This window comes from Melanerpes formicivorus, unplaced genomic scaffold (assembly GCF_026170545.1).
Source record: "Melanerpes formicivorus ecotype bairdi unplaced genomic scaffold, bMelFor1.0.p_v2 SCAF_4, whole genome shotgun sequence".
NCBI classification, from domain to species: domain Eukaryota; kingdom Metazoa; phylum Chordata; class Aves; order Piciformes; family Picidae; genus Melanerpes; species Melanerpes formicivorus.
In genome coordinates, this window is record NW_027142356.1 from 15,097,487 (window position 1) to 15,114,383 (window position 16,897).

Sequence of the window (16,897 nt, forward strand, 5' to 3'; positions counted from 1 at the left end):
CCAAAACCCTACTGATTTACTGCAGGAGAGTATTGTTTTTAAACAGTCACTTTATAACACATGAAATTCCCTATAACTTGGCAGGTATTGATACTGAATGGAGAAAAACTCAGTGCATGCCACGTGAAGTGTGTGTGGATGTGGGAAAAGAGTTTGGAGCAACTACAAACACCTTCTTTAAACCCCCATGTGTGTCCATCTACAGATGTGGAGGTTGCTGCAATAGTGAAGGACTCCAGTGTATGAATATCAGCACAAATTACATCAGCAAGACAGTAAGTTCTCGCTTTTATTACAGTCCGAGTGCTCCTTGCAAAGCCATGTGTGGTCACGTGTATTTTAACCCTTCTTATTCCTACTATGAAGAAGGAAAAAAATCAGTTCTAGAATACATACAAATAAAATCTTGAAGAGACTAGTGCCTGGAAGAAAGTGTTTAACACTTTTTTCCCTCAGATGTAATAAAAGCTATGATGCCCCATTCTTAGTTTTGAGATTCTCCATGAAATTTAATTCTATCCTTTTTTTTTTCCTTTCCTATATTTTTTTGTCTGCTGTATGAGGCGAGTGCTCTCGAAAAATATCCTTTGATTTTATTAATGGAGACTGTTACAAGACATGTGCAGACAGGATACATGCTGCAAATAATGCCTTTTAGGAACTGAAATTTACTCTATTAAGAGATGTTAGTATAATGTACCTGTATGTTTTGTTTTAGTGCACCTTCCTTAGGTGTACACGCAGTGTTTATTCTTCAGTGAAGGCTAGTGATCAGGTAGGAGTGTTCAGAGATTATAAATTGAGCCTGTGAGCTATCTTTAAAGGAAAAACATGCATTATTCTAAGCAACTATATCACAGTTGTCTTACAACAATATTTCTGTCAAAAATCATGTAAAACAGTAATTCTTCAAACTGTTTGCTAATTTGCATTTGTTACAGTATTTGGCGAGATTTTTGTTGGTTGTGGGCTTTTTTGCTTTTTACCTCAACTTTCTGATACTTTGAAGAAAACTAATTTTAGTGTAAATCTTGCTTCCTTATTCAACTAGATTGATCTAGCTGAAGATGTAGTGCATATTTATAATGAAAGTACACAACTACATAGTCCTCTATAACTTTGTAGCCCATGGAAATGTTGTTCATCTCTCATGAAACTTCTTCATGCTTTGAGCCTTCTTTAGATGGAGCTTACCTTATATTAGCTAACAATTAGGATGAAAAGAATATTGGATTCAAGACCCTTCTGAGCAATTATTTTCACTACTGTTTTCCTTTTATGTCTTTAATTAAATGAGAACAAATGGTTAGTAACCAGGCATCTTCTGTCCTTCTGTAGACCACCATTTTTGTAGCTTTATATTTGTTGCATAAACACTGTAAGATAACTTCATGCTGCTCACCCTGCAGAAAAAGTGCTTAATGGGAAATTAACTTTTCATCTGGAGGCCTTACTAGAGGGCAAGCTTTAACATTGCTTCCAGACATTAAAATCTAAATAAAGTTGATATCGTCTTCCATGAAAATTTAATTAAAAAGAGCTAATCCGAGAGGTTGTTTTTATGGGGAGCAAATCGTGGATTGCCAGAATGGACTAGGTCAGATGTTCCCAGATTGGTTTGTGAAACACTGGTGGTCCAGAGAGAGGTCAATAGTGCTGTAGCTTGAGCTGTATTCTTCTTTCCTAGCTGCATAACTTTATCAAGAGCAAAAACAGAACAGTATACTGGTTTGGTTTGAATACCATTTTTTCACAAAAACTGTTTCTGTAGCTGCTGAGGAGTGTTTATACAATTGTGACTGGGACATGAGAGAATTTCTTAATTAAGATGTGGTACAAGGTGTATGAAAATATTTGAGGGCCCATTAAGCTAATTCATAGATCTTTTACTTCTCGTTTATCCCTGACACTGTAGTAGCCCAACTTTGTAAGTGGTGGCTTGTGCAATAAAGGTCTAGGGGGAAGGTGGTTGGTCAGGTTTTGTGGTGTGTTTATGTTAGGTTTTTTTTTTCTAATTTTTTATTAACCAACCACCTGTTCCTGGTTTCCTTGACGTGAATGATTCAACAGCAGTTTCAAAGGTTGAAACTACCTGGTGCAACAGCAGCCCGTCCTTCCACTGTACTTTTTTATACCCCACCTGTAGGTGCTTTGTTTATATTTTTAATGGAAGCAGTGAGCAGATGTCAAAGAGCCATCTCGTTCCTTGCTTCCTCTTGGCTGACAGCTTGGACAGATTTTTGGCTTCTTTCAGATCATGTGGTGCAAAAGTGTTTCATGGTTACAGTAATAGTCCCTCAAGGTAAAATGACTTTCCAAGCAATTTGAAATTGGATTTAGAGAAGCCTTTCTCACAGAAAATGAGTTAACAGCTTGGATTTGTTTGCCATATTTGAGATGTACATGTTCCTTCGCACAATTTGGAGATGCATATGCCACAAGAATTTTCAGTTGTTTAGAACTCTATCGCTTATGCCTCTCAACGCATTCTTCTGCTTCAGGCTGATGATTGTAGGAGTACTATTAATAGTGTTAAAATTTCAAGGGGGAGAGAGGGAAGTGATTCAATTATGGAAAGATAGAATAAGGAACATATTAAATAGGTATGAAATGCATTATATCAAATAAGTTGCCTCTTGTATCACACATAAGCCTTGAAATAGAGAGGGTTTTAACAAAGCTAGATAGTGAAATAACAGTGATGTACCATTTTTCAAATAGCTTGTTTGTATTCTTTCCACTATAGAAATGTTTCAATTTAGAAATCAAACAATCTTATGTCCTTACCTTGAAAATCTTTCTAGATACATTGTGCTCTGTTACACTGGTTACATTTGGCCAGCCTTACAGGCACTTTAGGAACTGCAAAGGTCACAAGTTATGAAAACTGAGAGTCAATCAATTTAAGCAAAACGTTCAAAAATAAACCACAGTCCATCAGAATAACATAGTATAGTTAATGTAAATCTGTGGGGGAAAAGTCATGCATGAATCCTGTGTTTGAAAAGTATCTAAAATGACAAGCTTCCCTCATTCTGATATGAAAATAACCGTTTTGGTAATTTTGTATTTTAGAAAGTGATCATATAATAAATAACCTTATATGTGGTGATCATCATATGATAATGATTCTGAATAAATTCATTTAGACAGTGAAGCAAAGAAAAATTTTGTATAGAAACCCACTTCTCTTTTTCCAGAATGTATGGCATGAAGTCCTTGTCTAAACAAAGAACTGTCAATGCAGTGAATCAAAAATATACATCTTTTTAAGGGTCAGTGATGAGGAATACATGGGAAGACTTTTTAACAGGCATTCTGATAGTACTTTTGGTCAAACATTCAGATTGCTGTTAGATTTTTTGGTATGGTTTAAGGTTAAAATCGTGCTGAGCTTTAGGTCCAAGACCACACTCTGGTCCCACCCTTATTTCTCTTCTCCACTTCAGCTCTATAAATGGATAAAGGAAGAGCCCCTGCCAGTGTGGGAACTGAAAAGAGCCTGCTACAGGTTGGTCTGCGGAACCACGCAGCTCTGGCCTAGAAGCCCTTGCAAGAATGGCTGAAGAAATAACAAGGTTGGGAAGAAGGGGGACTGGTGCACTTTGCATCACAGTAATTGCAGATTGTGGAGTGCCAAGTCTTGTTGAGTAGAGCTATTCAGAGACATCTTTGCCCAGTGTCCTCTTGCCAAGCTTCTAATATGAGAAGCATAGTACAGACCATGTGCACTGATCTTCATGGATTTAAAAAACTGTTGTGTAAATGAATAAATATCCAAGGAAAATATTTTTCTTTATAGTTGGACACATCATTGTAAATGTGATCCAATTACTCATCTTTCTATTGGTCTGAAAAGTTCTTTAATTATATACCTGTCTGTAGTGGGAGGCAGAAAACACAAGAACAAGAAACTGACATTTGAGTCTATGGGGTTTGCTGCCCTTTAGTTTTGGCTGATGCAGTGTAATGAAATTGTTAAGCCTAAAATACATCTTATTACAGATGTAATTTCCACAGATGAACATTTCAAGTTTGGCTAGGGTGACAGGCAGCTATAAAGTCACCTTGATAATGGTCGGTGGGAACTACAGGAAACAAATATCCTTTAAAAATAATTTTAGTAAAAGGTCCTACAACCAAAACTTTTTAAAAATCCATGTAGTGCCACTGACTCTCGTGGTTTTAGCACACAGTTTTTACACAGGCCATTTACTGTACGACGCTCTTCATTTTTTTCGTGACAGAAAAGACTGGAGAAAAAAACATTTATGTTCACACAGAATCTTGTTCAGTTGTAAACAACTCTAGTGTAAGTAGCCTAATATTAAGATCATCCAAAATATTCCATTATAAACTCTACTCTCATTCTCAGACTGACTTAGATATTCTTTAACAACAGGGGGTTAAATTTTCTCTGCCATACACCTGATTCAACTTCATGTGTTGATTTTGCTTTAAAACTTCATCTTGCTTTAAAACATCAACAGAAGTGATGGTTCTGCTTTTCCTTAGATCAGAGTGAGAAAGAAGTGTATATGGCTTCATCATTAAAACCAAATTTCTTTTAGATACTTCAAATTTATTTTTAACTTGAAAAAAATCATGTTTCCTTATTTTAGGTTAAAGATGATACTTTTTTGTTTCTGTTAGGAATATGTGTATTGTGATCTTTGAGACAATCTACATACTTTAAAGTGTTAAAACAAAAGACATAGGAGACTTGGATTTATTTGTAGCTAAAACACTTGGAGCAGAATAAAAATCTAATGCAGTTTTAGACCTAGGCACCTACATTCCATCTTGTAGGAAGAATCTGTCATCCATATATACCCAACTTTATCTTGCTGGGAAGGAAGCAACCTGGCTGATCTGAAAGTAGCTGGTACAAGACGTGTGTGTGCCTGAATGCCAAAAGTTATGCTAAGGAGCCCAAAAAGAGGGAAGGGAAACCAAGCTGTGAGCTAGCTGAAAGGGAAACTAGTTGAAGTGAGGGATGGCTGGCATGGAGAAATGTCATATTGGGCAAAGACCCAGGGAGACAAGGACTGAATACAGTACTTTGAAGAGAAATACTAGAAATGGTGAGAAAGACTGGAGCACTTGCCATCTGGCTTTCTGTGACAAAATGGCCTCAGACTGGCTGAATGGCATGTGTAAAGTTGTCATGAAATGGATTGGTTATGTGTGACTTTCAAATGTTCTTCAGTTACACAGATCTTCCATTAGTAAGTGTTATATACTGAGATTAACAGGATTTAACCGACTTTTGTTTATGATTCTAGCTTCAGTGGAAGAGGTTAGGACAGAGCTTTGACTGTGATTTTGTGTGCTGTAAGGGTTGTGGGGTTTTGTATATAATACTCTATATACTTTTTATACAATCATGTATTACTTCAGCTGCTGGTTTCTACTGGTTTCCTGAAAATGCAGTGTGGGTAACACAAAGATACAGGACAACATGGACAAGTCAAGTCTCATGTTTTTTCTTTTAAGTTTGAGGTATCTGCCTCCGAATCTAGCAATACTTGTTTAATGTACTTCAATTTGCTGTTTAATGTGCTATAATTATTGGCATTTTTCTTAAAACTTCAGCAATAAAATCTCTCCACTTTGAAAAAACTGCCCTTAATCCCTACTCCTGTCAGATCAGGTGTTCTTCTGGGGACTGAATCGTTTTGCTTGGAAGACACCTTTAAGGTTATCAAGTCCAACCATCAACTCAACACTGCTAGATCACCGCTAAATGGTGTTGTTAAGCATGACATACACATCTTTTAAATAATTCCAGGGATGGTGACTCCATCACTTCCCTGGGCAGCCTGTTTCAGTGCCTTGCTTTCTGTGATGATTATTTTTTTGTTTTTAGTATCCAACCTAAACTGCCCCTGGCACAGCTTGATGCCATTTCCTGTTGTATTATTTCTTGGTACTTGGGAGATCAGACTGACTCCCACCTTGCTACCTACTCTTAAGGTAGTTGTAAAATGACAGGTAGTTGTAGATTCTTTGCAGTCTTTTTTTGTTAGAAAATGTGCTCTTCCCATTGAAGTTCTTACTGTGGGAAGTTCTTGCAATGGGGAAGGAAAAAGTCAAAGGCTCTAAGAATACTGGAAAAGCAATCCTTTACTGAATGAGAGATCAGACAGAAATAGAAGCCATCTGATGTTCAAGAAGAGTACTCATTTGGGCAATGTGGCTACCAGCAATAGTATCCACAACCAGAAATGTTGCCAGAAAAGAAAAGAGTAAAAAACCAGCCTCATATACAAATGTTATGGTGCATTTCTCATAGAAATAGTCTTATAGAATTGAGATTGTCTTTAGATTTGATCTTATTTTAAAATACCAGAGATTATAAAAAATTAATTATTCTGAGGATAAAAATACATCTTCTGTAACAGAATGTTTTTCAATAATTTATTTCCTGTGAAATCTCTTTTTCATATATTTTCATTACGAGGGGAGAAGAATAAATAGCTCCTTTTTCAATATGCATCAGAATATGGTATCCTAACAGCATGTGCAGATGACAGAAGTGTAGAAAGAACAAATCAATAATTCCAGACCTGATATTTCACTTCCATCATTTCCATTAATGAAAATAGTTCTGGTTTATATTCATTTTCAAAATGCTAATTCATGTATCACCTCAAGCACTTTCCAAGAATGAAGGCTAGAAATGCACTACCAAATATAATATAACCTGTAACATAAAAGTTTATGTTTTGTTGGGTTTTGTGGTTTTTTTTTACTTCATGTATAAACATTAGCTGTTAAGATAAATGTAGATTAAGGTAATTTATGTTCATCATTTCCACTCACAATTAGTACATCTCATGCGTTTTAGTGAAACTTCTCTCAGTATACTCCTGAAGCTGAACAGGAGGCCAGTTGGTCTGACAGGAACCTCACCTCTCTTAGGTGGTTTGCAATTGCAGCGATGGTCCCACACTGCTGCCTCCAGCAGCCTGGAGTCTGCTATGCTTTGCAGCTTGGCAAACTGATCTGCGCCAAAACTAGAGTGTGCTTACAATTTGATTCATGCAAAGAACCGTGCTTATCTTCAGTTTCTAAGTTGTACCTGGTCTTCGATAGTGGGCTTTTACTTCAGCTTTGGGAAAAAAAAATCACGCCATCATAAGAGTTTTTAAAGGTTATAAAGTCCCAAGAAAATACAGGAATATTGGTAAATATATTTGGAAAAGTGACTAAACATCTAAAAGGCAACATTGCGGACTTTGACCTCAAATTATTTGGCCTGATTGACATTTCAGGAGACTATCGAGATTTGAATCTTGCAGTGAAACTTTATTAATTTCGTAAAGTAGATGTCCTGAATGGAATAACTACATGAGTTTCACTGTTTGTCTGTTATCACATGTTCAGTTTTTCCACAAGGTACCACTGAAGTTGTCCTCTTACACTAGCTGAACTACACCTAGGACATACATTATTATTTTATTAATAGTGGACTTTTCTTAATATCTTGTGAAGCATTAATAGTTCAAGATGTATTCTGGACAACAGCCATATAATTTGCATTGATACAAATACTGGAAAGTCAAAACTATAGTATGCAGCAGCTCAAAACTTGTTCATCCAAAAACATTTTGATCTCAGTCCAATATATTGCTGTCTTATACAAGCCTTGCAATTCTGCAACTGATGTATTGGGTTGTGGCTTACACTTTTTTAAACATTATTCTCATTTTCCTACTTCCTGAAGTACCTTCCAAATGTTACATTTTAGATGTTTTAAAAGGCTGCCAATTTGAAGTTATTCCTCAAGAAAAATGAGTTCTTTGTGAATTTTCTTCTTTTTGTGTCAGTTTAAATGTTAGAGTGAGCTAACAGGCCTGTAATAGGGTTTAACATTAAAAATGTCATTCTGTAGCTACTGTATTCATTCTGCACTTAACAATTGTTTAGCAGTGTAATTAAATGTGCCACTGAGTTATGATAGAGAACATCAACTCAAACTTTAATTCCTTACAGCTTTTTTTGTATGCCCTTATATTATTTTTACTTGTACTATTACTGATCTATAAAAGAAGTCCTTTGTTTTGTTTTCCCTTTTATAGTTGTTTGAGATCACAGTGCCTCTCTCCCATGGCCCCAAACCTGTAACAGTCAGTTTTGCCAATCACACGTCCTGCCGATGCATGTCAAAGTTGGATGTTTACAGACAAGTTCATTCCATCATAAGACGTTCCTTACCAGCAACTCCAACTCAGTAAGTATCAGACTTGTATCTTAAGTTGTACTCTGTTTATACAGAATGTCAAGACGCTGAACTGAGTTAGAAAATTGTCACTTTCATTTAGAAATATAGTGATGAGGTGAGGAGCAGAGGGGCCTTCAATATACATAATGTAAATCAAGTCTCTAAGATGACATTTTTTCCCTGTGGCTCATAGGTAGGCACTTACAGAGCTGATAAGCATATCGGTTTGGATGTATGTTGTACACATTAAGTATTTCCCCCTCTTGTGCATTATCTGCCCTGACACTGACAGGTAACAATTTAGTATGCTGACTTTTTGTTATTATTTTATTTAGTTGAGTTGGCAATGATTTGGAAAGAGTTAGTAACATTTTCTGCAAAGTGTTTTTTAACTCTCAGTCAGCCTTCTTGAACTTTACTAAAATGCTGCAGTAAGTAATTTTAACATTTCAGCCAGATTCCCTAGTAATTTTCTGTACTAGCAAACAGTAGAATTTGTGAAAAAGCAGCTCTATTTTCTTTTGCTGGTTGTCTCCAACCCTGATGCTGAAATACATAGTGTTTTCTTCATGTTCAGATCACTTGGGATTTGTATCAACATCGTCTTCTCATGCTTGGCGTTTTCTTCATACTTTCACTCTGACTTCTTCTGTGGTTGGTTTGAAATGCTCCCAGCTGGAGCCGGCCTGCTCCAGGTGTGAGCTTTTTTTGAAACTAGAATACAATAATATATCTGTAAATTATCTGTGCTGTTTCTCAAGCAGAATCATGGAGGCAGGCAAAAGGACATATGTGCCAAGTAAGGGAGCAAGTGTGAGATCATTAGCAGAATTAAATCAGGAAATGCTAGCTTGATAAAACATGAAGCAATGCAGAGTGATGTCAAACTACAACTGTCTTTACAAGCAAAGAGTTGTTTAATGTGGTGAAGGGGAGTGGTGTACTTGAATGGTGATCACGGAAGAATGGCCCAGCACTTGCATTTTTGAGTGCATGAGTAATGGTGCTCAGGCAAATAAGAAGTGCTTAAAATTGTAAATGTATGTGCTGCCTTAATAGGTGAGGATTGTAGAAATACTACAGAAACAGTAAGTGACACAGCCTGGATATATGAAGCTAGGCATGACTTGTTAAAAGTTATAGTGTCACTTGTCATGATAAAGAAATTGCAGTCAAGGAAGATGAGATAATATGTTAAATGAATATTCCGTCTATGGTGTACCTGCTTGCTTAGTTCAGTCATTCTTGTAAAAGGCACCAGCTGCTCTTAAGATTTTTTGCTTTCTTTGGTACCACTACCTTGGCTGCAAATCTCTTGGAGGTAAAGAACACTTAACTGTTCCATTGTTTATTGTATTTCATTTCTGAAGTCAAAAGGTGTCATTGCTGAAGTCCAAATCTCTCAATTCAAGAAAGCTGTCCAAAATTTGAGTGGCTGATGAGAAAGAGACAGTTAATGGTACATAACCCCCATGTAAGGTGGAAAGTTGGAACTAGATGATCCTTGTGGTCCCTTCCAACCCTGAATGATACTATGATAAGATTGTTTCATTTCATTCTTTGAAATTACACTTTCTCTTTACAACTTTCATACAGAAACTATTATTAACTGTCTTTTGACATGTATGTGCTTGGAAATCTTTTTATACTTCCAAAACCAACCTGAAAATGTATGCCTGTTACCACCTATGCACTATTTGGCATGTAAATATCTTTTATACTGGTCTATTTTCTATATGAAGCATACATTCAAGGGTTAGATCTGTTTCCAAACTACATTAGGAAAGTACAAATATCAGCTTCTAGAAGTCAGAGCTAAAACTTCAGTATATGGTTGAAAATTCTTGTAGTGAGGAGAGCCTTAATTAGTAATGGATTTGATAGGAGTTAGAAAATGAGATCAGGAATGAGCTGAAGCTCTTAGAAAGGTTTTTGTAATGGAGCAAAGCAAAAGCTATCAGCACCTAAATTAGTTCTATTTTTTTTTTCTTGAGTTCTTATGATAAATCATCAGTATATTTCATTCCTCAGGTGTCATGTGGCAAACAAGACCTGTCCAAAAAATCATGTTTGGAATAACCAAATTTGCAGATGTTTGTCACAGCATGATTTTGGTTTCTCTTCTCACCTTGGAGATTCTGGTAAGCAGTTTTGCTTGAAGAATTAAATGCACTTCCATGTTTTGATTTTCCTGAAGGAGACAGTAAAAGCATGAAAATTAAATAGTCGAATGGTTTTCTTTATCATTAACATTACTGATTGTTGCTTGTCTTTTGATGTATGCTTGCTCTTAAAACATCTGAAAAGCTATGGATTTGCTATAATTTCTTCACTTGAAAATAGGTGAAGAGTAGACACAAAATTTTGATAATTGTGCAACTTCTTTGCTGCATTTTAGACACATCTGAAGGATTCCATATTTGTGGACCAAACAAAGAGCTGGATGAAGAAACCTGTCAATGTGTCTGCAAAGGAGGCTTGCGGCCCTCAAGCTGTGGACCTCACAAAGAATTAGACAGATCCTCATGTCAGTGCATGTGCAAAAACAAACTCCTCCCTGCTTCCTGTGGGCCCAACAAGGAATTTGATGAAGCTAAGTGCCAGTGTGTGTGCAAAAAGACCTGTCCTAAACATCAGCCACTAAATCCTGCAAAATGTATCTGTGAATGTATAGAATCTCCTAACAAATGCTTCTTAAAGGGAAAGAGGTTCCACCACCAGACATGCAGGTAAAAACTCAGTCTTTAGCCTTTTCATGTTTATGGTATAAAAGATTGGGTTGTGTCTTGTTGAATGAATGCTTTGTAGTCTTAAGTAAACAGCCTGTCTTCAATTCAGTTTCTCTTCTATGACTTTTACCATCTCTAAGAGAAAGTTTCTAGGCAGAATGAATATTTGAAATCATGTTTAGTTTCCTGTACCCTTCAAGTGATTTATTTTTTGTCATTGATTAAATGAGCTGCAAGTTTAAGCTCTGTGGGTTTTTTTGCTGTTTAAAATCTCACTTTATTTTTCCCCAAGAACTGAAGTAGTTCAATTCAAATAAATATTCCTAATTAGATTTCAGGGGTTAGTTATTAATTTTCAATTCCTCATTTTTTTCCTGATCCATCACGTTACTCACACGGAATCACAAAATGGTAGGGGTTGGAAGGATCCCCTAATGATGATCTAGTCCAACCCCACTACTAGAGTAGGATCATAGAGTAAATCACTCATCTGATACTAAGGATTTATGAGTGCATAGCTCTGGGTGACTTCTGTGAAAAGTAGGCATATATAACTGTAAACCAGACCACCCACATTCATCATTTAAAATGTAATTTGGTCAGGAAGAAAACTCTGTAATTACTTTATACATCACAGGAGCTTTTCCTTCCACTACTTCTACAGCAATAGCAGTAGCAGTCTATATATAATAATATAAGTTACTTCAGGTTCTGAGAAACGAGCAATATTATTTCTTCTTTGTATAATTCGTAAGGAACATTTTCCTGTGAGGTGAATTTGTTAAAATAGAAACAGTGCCATTTGGAGCAGCAAGATCACTTTCAATTGTATGGAAAATATTTCTGTTTTAATAATGACAAATAACAACTCCAGAAGTCTTCAGACACTGGAAATAGAAAATAGCAAATGGGGACATTTAAATGTTTGTAGTAATTAGTTGCTTATGAAAAGTAAATACTTTTTTTTTTTTAATGTGACATATATTTATGCCACCTAATTGCATTGCCATTAGTTTCTCTTACATAAAGAAAAAATGTCCACTATTAGAAATTACATGTATGTTGAAGTCTCTAAAATAGAGAGAAAGATTAATAATAATTTGTATTACCTGTTTTCCTATGTTTGGTCTTTGGGTGGAACAGAAGAGCTATTGGAACCATAAGAAATTATTTCTTCTGTATGATTCAGTTATTTCAATTTCATGTTTGCAGAGTGAAAAAAAACCTAACCTGATGACATGAGCTTTATTACGTTACAAAGCCTTAACTAGTACTACTCCAGTGTGCAGTTCCAGCAGTACTGCACTAAAAATCATGTGTAGTTCAAAAGAACAGTCACAGCTGGAAAGGTCAGGCATTAAAAAAGCTAAGAAATGCCATATTAAATATCTGATGCCACCTCAATTGATAATAAGACTTAATATCTGAAAGAGAGAATTGAGCCCAGCTTTTCTGTGTGATATCGTAGTTAAATACAGATCACTTTCTCACTTCCAAGGACAGTGTTATACAGGATGCTTCTAACTGTTTCTAAATAGTTCATCTTTGTTTGGAGAAAAAGATTTGTCTGTGGTGTTACTCTGTGGCTCTACAACCAGTAACAGGTTTCTTACATTCTGTGTCTGTCTGCCACAATCCTTCTCAAAAAGGAGTAAAAAACCTGCAACACCCTGTTTTAGAAAGAAAGATACCTTACTCTCATGAGACCACATAAACGGAGGCTAGACTCTGCAGCTTTGTGCAAGGTGCTTGATACCTAGACATGAACAGACTCCTGTGGCCTCGTCCTAGACAGCTCCCTGAACAGAGAAGCAAGACCTGTAGGTTCTGGGATTGAATCACCAAAGTTTTTATGCACTGTACCTAAAATACCTTTAACTCTGATGATTTACCCTGCTCCAGAGGAAAAAGATGCAAAGTCACTTGCAAAGCACAGGACAGGAAGAAAGAAGAAAATAAATAAGCTAGAAAACAAACACCATAAAGCATACTGGCTTTTATGGTGATCATGCTATTACCACCACTGAAAGTGGCATTTCTACTTCAATTTCATCCACCGAGTTGTTAATCTACCCAAAATTACAAACCAGGGCATTCAGTAGCAAAAATTCACACTGACCATAAAGAGAAAGCTGACACTGACTTGCCCAGCACTGTATATACTGACTGAACATCCTTCTTCCCTCCAACTTGCTCAGATTGTCTTCATCGAAACAGACATCTGTCACATGAAAACACTCTGTAAACAACATTCAGCCCAAATCTTTTGAAAGACCTGGTCTATTGTTCAGCAGAGTTTCCTAAGGAAACCACATTTATGTAGTTACAATGCCTCCATTGCTATTCACCCTGTGCTATCACCTCAAAAATTTATTTTGGTCAGTTTTGGCAGGGCCTGATAACCAGGCACCTCAGCTGCAAAGTATTTTAGAGGAGCAGAGGGGGTTTCTTGCTCTGTTGAAATCTCCCAAATAAGGATAAGACTGCAGTAACCCGACCTTGACTGCTGCTAGACGTAAACTCACAAGGGAGTGATGCTCTATAATAGTGCTTTCAACTGTAACTTAAGTTGAAGTTCACAGTTCACAAGGAGATATAAATCCCAAACAAAGTGAACTCCACATATTTAATAATTATGTGACTGCTTTTAATTTTGTACAAATAAGAGTTTGACTTTGTCTTTTTCTTATCTTTCTCTTATTTCATTTTATGATACTTCAATACATGAAACAGTCTAACTTCTATGGCAGAGACAGGGAAAAGTCAAGTGAATTTAGTGTTTCATCCATTGCACTCTTTTTCCCAGAGCAGACCTCCTCCTGTTTGCCCATTTGCTCAGAGTATTAGATCCTTTGGCATTGTTACCTTTTACAGTGATTTCCAAACCTTATTGTGCAGAAGATCAATCGGACTTTGAGAGTTTCCCATGGGGTATTACACTGATCTCAAATATCTGTATTAAGTGTCACAAAATAATGTTACTCCTTTAATTACAGAGAACACACAGGGGAACTAATCTATGATTAATGACATTGAAAAGACTGAACAAGATGTGGCTAGTTAATAAATGTCATGTTTGCAGTCTTCCTCATTCCACGTTCACTGTTTGAACTAGCTGGTGTGAATTAATGTAACTGTAATCTAGACCTCACCTTGTAAACAAATCATTGCAGAGTAGTAACTTGGTATCCCAAAATAGCAGAGGACATATTAACTTATTACTGACTGACTTGTAACAATAATAAGGGTAGCCACGAGCTTGAAATAGGAATGAATAAGGGAAGGGATTTATTGCCTTAATACAGTGTACTGTGCTTTGACGTATGAATTATAGCAATAAATCATCATATCAGTGTTTCACAAGCAAGCACTCATTATTTAAATGCAAGTTTTAAGTAAAAGCATGTTGAAATCCAAAACATATACTTTTGTCTCTTGACTCCTTGCCAGTGTCTGAAAAAAAATCACCCAGACTTGTACTTTGTCTCCATTATACACCAGAAAGTATTTAGCATTGTTATTGTAGGGTTATTTTAGGTCAAGTTCTTGTTTTAATAGAAAAATAAAATAGGAAAAGGAAGAGTTCAGGGACAATCACAGATATTATCTTTGTAGAAGTTCTATTTTTCAGTCAGCAATCTTTGAAGAAAAATCCTGCTGCTTCTTAGGTAGATCTGACTTGCAGTTTAACAGTCTGTTAAACTTAGTTTATTCCAAAAGGGACTATTTCTGTTCTCTTTCTTTAAGATTTATCATAAACATGCAGTCTCTGATCTTACTCAAGAGTGCACATAGGTGCAATATGAAGTGTAGGTACATTCCCACTGGCCTCAGAGAGTGGCTATAGGAGTTTGCAACTAGAAAGGAAGTATGTTCTCATTTTCAAGATCAGAGTCACAGTGTAACATGAATAGACAAATCTTTCTCAGGCTTATTGTATTAGTGAATAAGGTTACAAAGTCCTGGGTAGGAAGATGATAGATTTGATTGTCATATGATTCTGGATTGCCACCTCAAACTGACAGCATTCAGTAGGTCATAGCAAGCTAATTTGAGTACAGAAAGATATTACTGTGTTGTCAAAATTAAATCTAAAAAATGCTAATTAAGACTACAACCAGGCAGCATGTTAAAAATATTGAGTAGCTGTTGCATTGGAATAAGTTCTCTTCAATAGCATTCAGTATTCTTTCACTGTCTGTTGTGAAGAACAGTCCAGTTAAAACTATTTGCAAGACCATAAACAGTAGTTTGGAGGAATGAAATATCCCATGAAGAAATGGCAATCAAAATGCACGCAGATTTCTATGCCAAGGTAATATAAATGATCATGTTATATTAATGTCCACTTTTCTCATTTCTTTAGTTGTTACAGACCGCCATGTACAGTTCGAACGAAACGCTGTGATGCTGGATTTTACTTCAGTGAAGAAGTGTGCCGCTGTGTACCCACATACTGGAAAAGACCACATGTGAATTAGTGAAGAGAGCACTACTTGCTATTTTGGGGTATATTTTCCCATTAGAACAAAAGAAAAAAAAGAACAACAGAAACTGTGCTAATATTTGGAATTAAATGTTCACCAGAGACCCTGTGGGGCTTTCAGAGACAGACTCCTTGTGCTTTTCTCAAGATGTGGAAAGCAAATGTAGAAAATAACTGAGGTTCATGTTTTGTAAAGAACACAATAAGGACTTATTTTCTGCCAATGACCAAACAGCCTAGGTTCTCCTTCATGTGATTTTTTTTGTTTTTAAGAGATAATGACTATATAATTTATTTCCACTAAAACTATTGTGCAGCATTTCTGTTTATAGCAGTAACAATTGTTAAAGCTCACTGTGATCAATATTTTTATATCATGCAAAGTATGTTTAAAATAAAATGGAAATTGTATTATATAATGGTGAGAATGTTTAATCCTCTGCCTGAAGAAAGGAACTACAATTCAACATTAGTGGGGTTCTTAAAAGGATGAAAGGCAATTAAGAGAAAGCACTTATGGAAGGAAAATTACTGACATTTTCTCATACCTGTTGTATATGTTATTTGAAATAGAATGAGCTGTACATACTGTCTCATGATCCAGTGATATTTCTGTCTCTAGAACAAAATTAGCAAACTAAATAGAATTAGTAACTAATTAAAACACTGGAGATCCTCTACATTGCCCAAGGATAAGGACTGTGTTTAAGGGCCACCAGCAAGTATCCACATTCTGATATTTTCACTTTCTTTTATTTCTGTTTAGCACTACTAAAGAGTAATATAAAATGTCTATTGAAGGTTATCAGTATGAAAGTGGAAATGCCAACTATGCTTTTTATTTAGTATTACATGCTATATTGTAAAATTTGCAACTAAATAATTCAGAATACTTTGATGCACTTTACTCTTTTATATAGTCAATCAGATATTTTGATCAACAATGTATGTGTGTGCAAAAGAGAAAAAAAAATGTATTCCAGTGGGAACACAAAAGGACTTCTACCAGTCTGGTATGGAATGACACTTTTTCTGCATTAAAAATAATCAATGATTTCTCTTTGTTAAAGAGAATGCAAAATCAAACATCTACAACTCTAAAAAGAGGTAAGATTTTTAATTTGCATGGCAAGAGCAGTGTGCTTAGAACTATTCAAACAATCTATTCAAAATTCTTGCGTATTTAGGTATAAGAGTTCCTAAAACTGAGGGAAACCTACTTTTGATTACTGAGTCCTCACTGTGGATTGAGACAGGCTGTCAGGTAGCCAGGATAAGAGGCATTTTGAGAGTTCACACTTTCCATTGTATGTCTGGTGTCCTGAATGTTGTTTCTAAGAGGCCAGCTATTTGCTATCCAAACAGGACGAAGATTAGGCATACAAATATTAAGGAGTATCTTTATTACTGTTTTACCTCTCCAATCAAATGTAGACATAACTCTGGATGACATTT

The 16,897-nt window shown here is 35.9% G+C and overlaps 1 protein-coding gene across 1 annotated transcript in view; it reads left to right on the top strand.

Moving 5' to 3' along the window:
- The window catches only part of VEGFC (vascular endothelial growth factor C), an 83,861-nt gene that overhangs the window by 58,191 nt on the left and 8,773 nt on the right, over positions 1-16,897 (top strand). The window contains 5 exon segments of the mRNA XM_068137036.1: positions 85-275; positions 8,085-8,236; positions 10,259-10,368; positions 10,626-10,956; positions 15,323-16,549. Of these exon segments, the coding sequence (XP_067993137.1) occupies positions 85-275; positions 8,085-8,236; positions 10,259-10,368; positions 10,626-10,956; positions 15,323-15,437 (899 nt within the window). The 3' untranslated portion in view covers positions 15,438-16,549.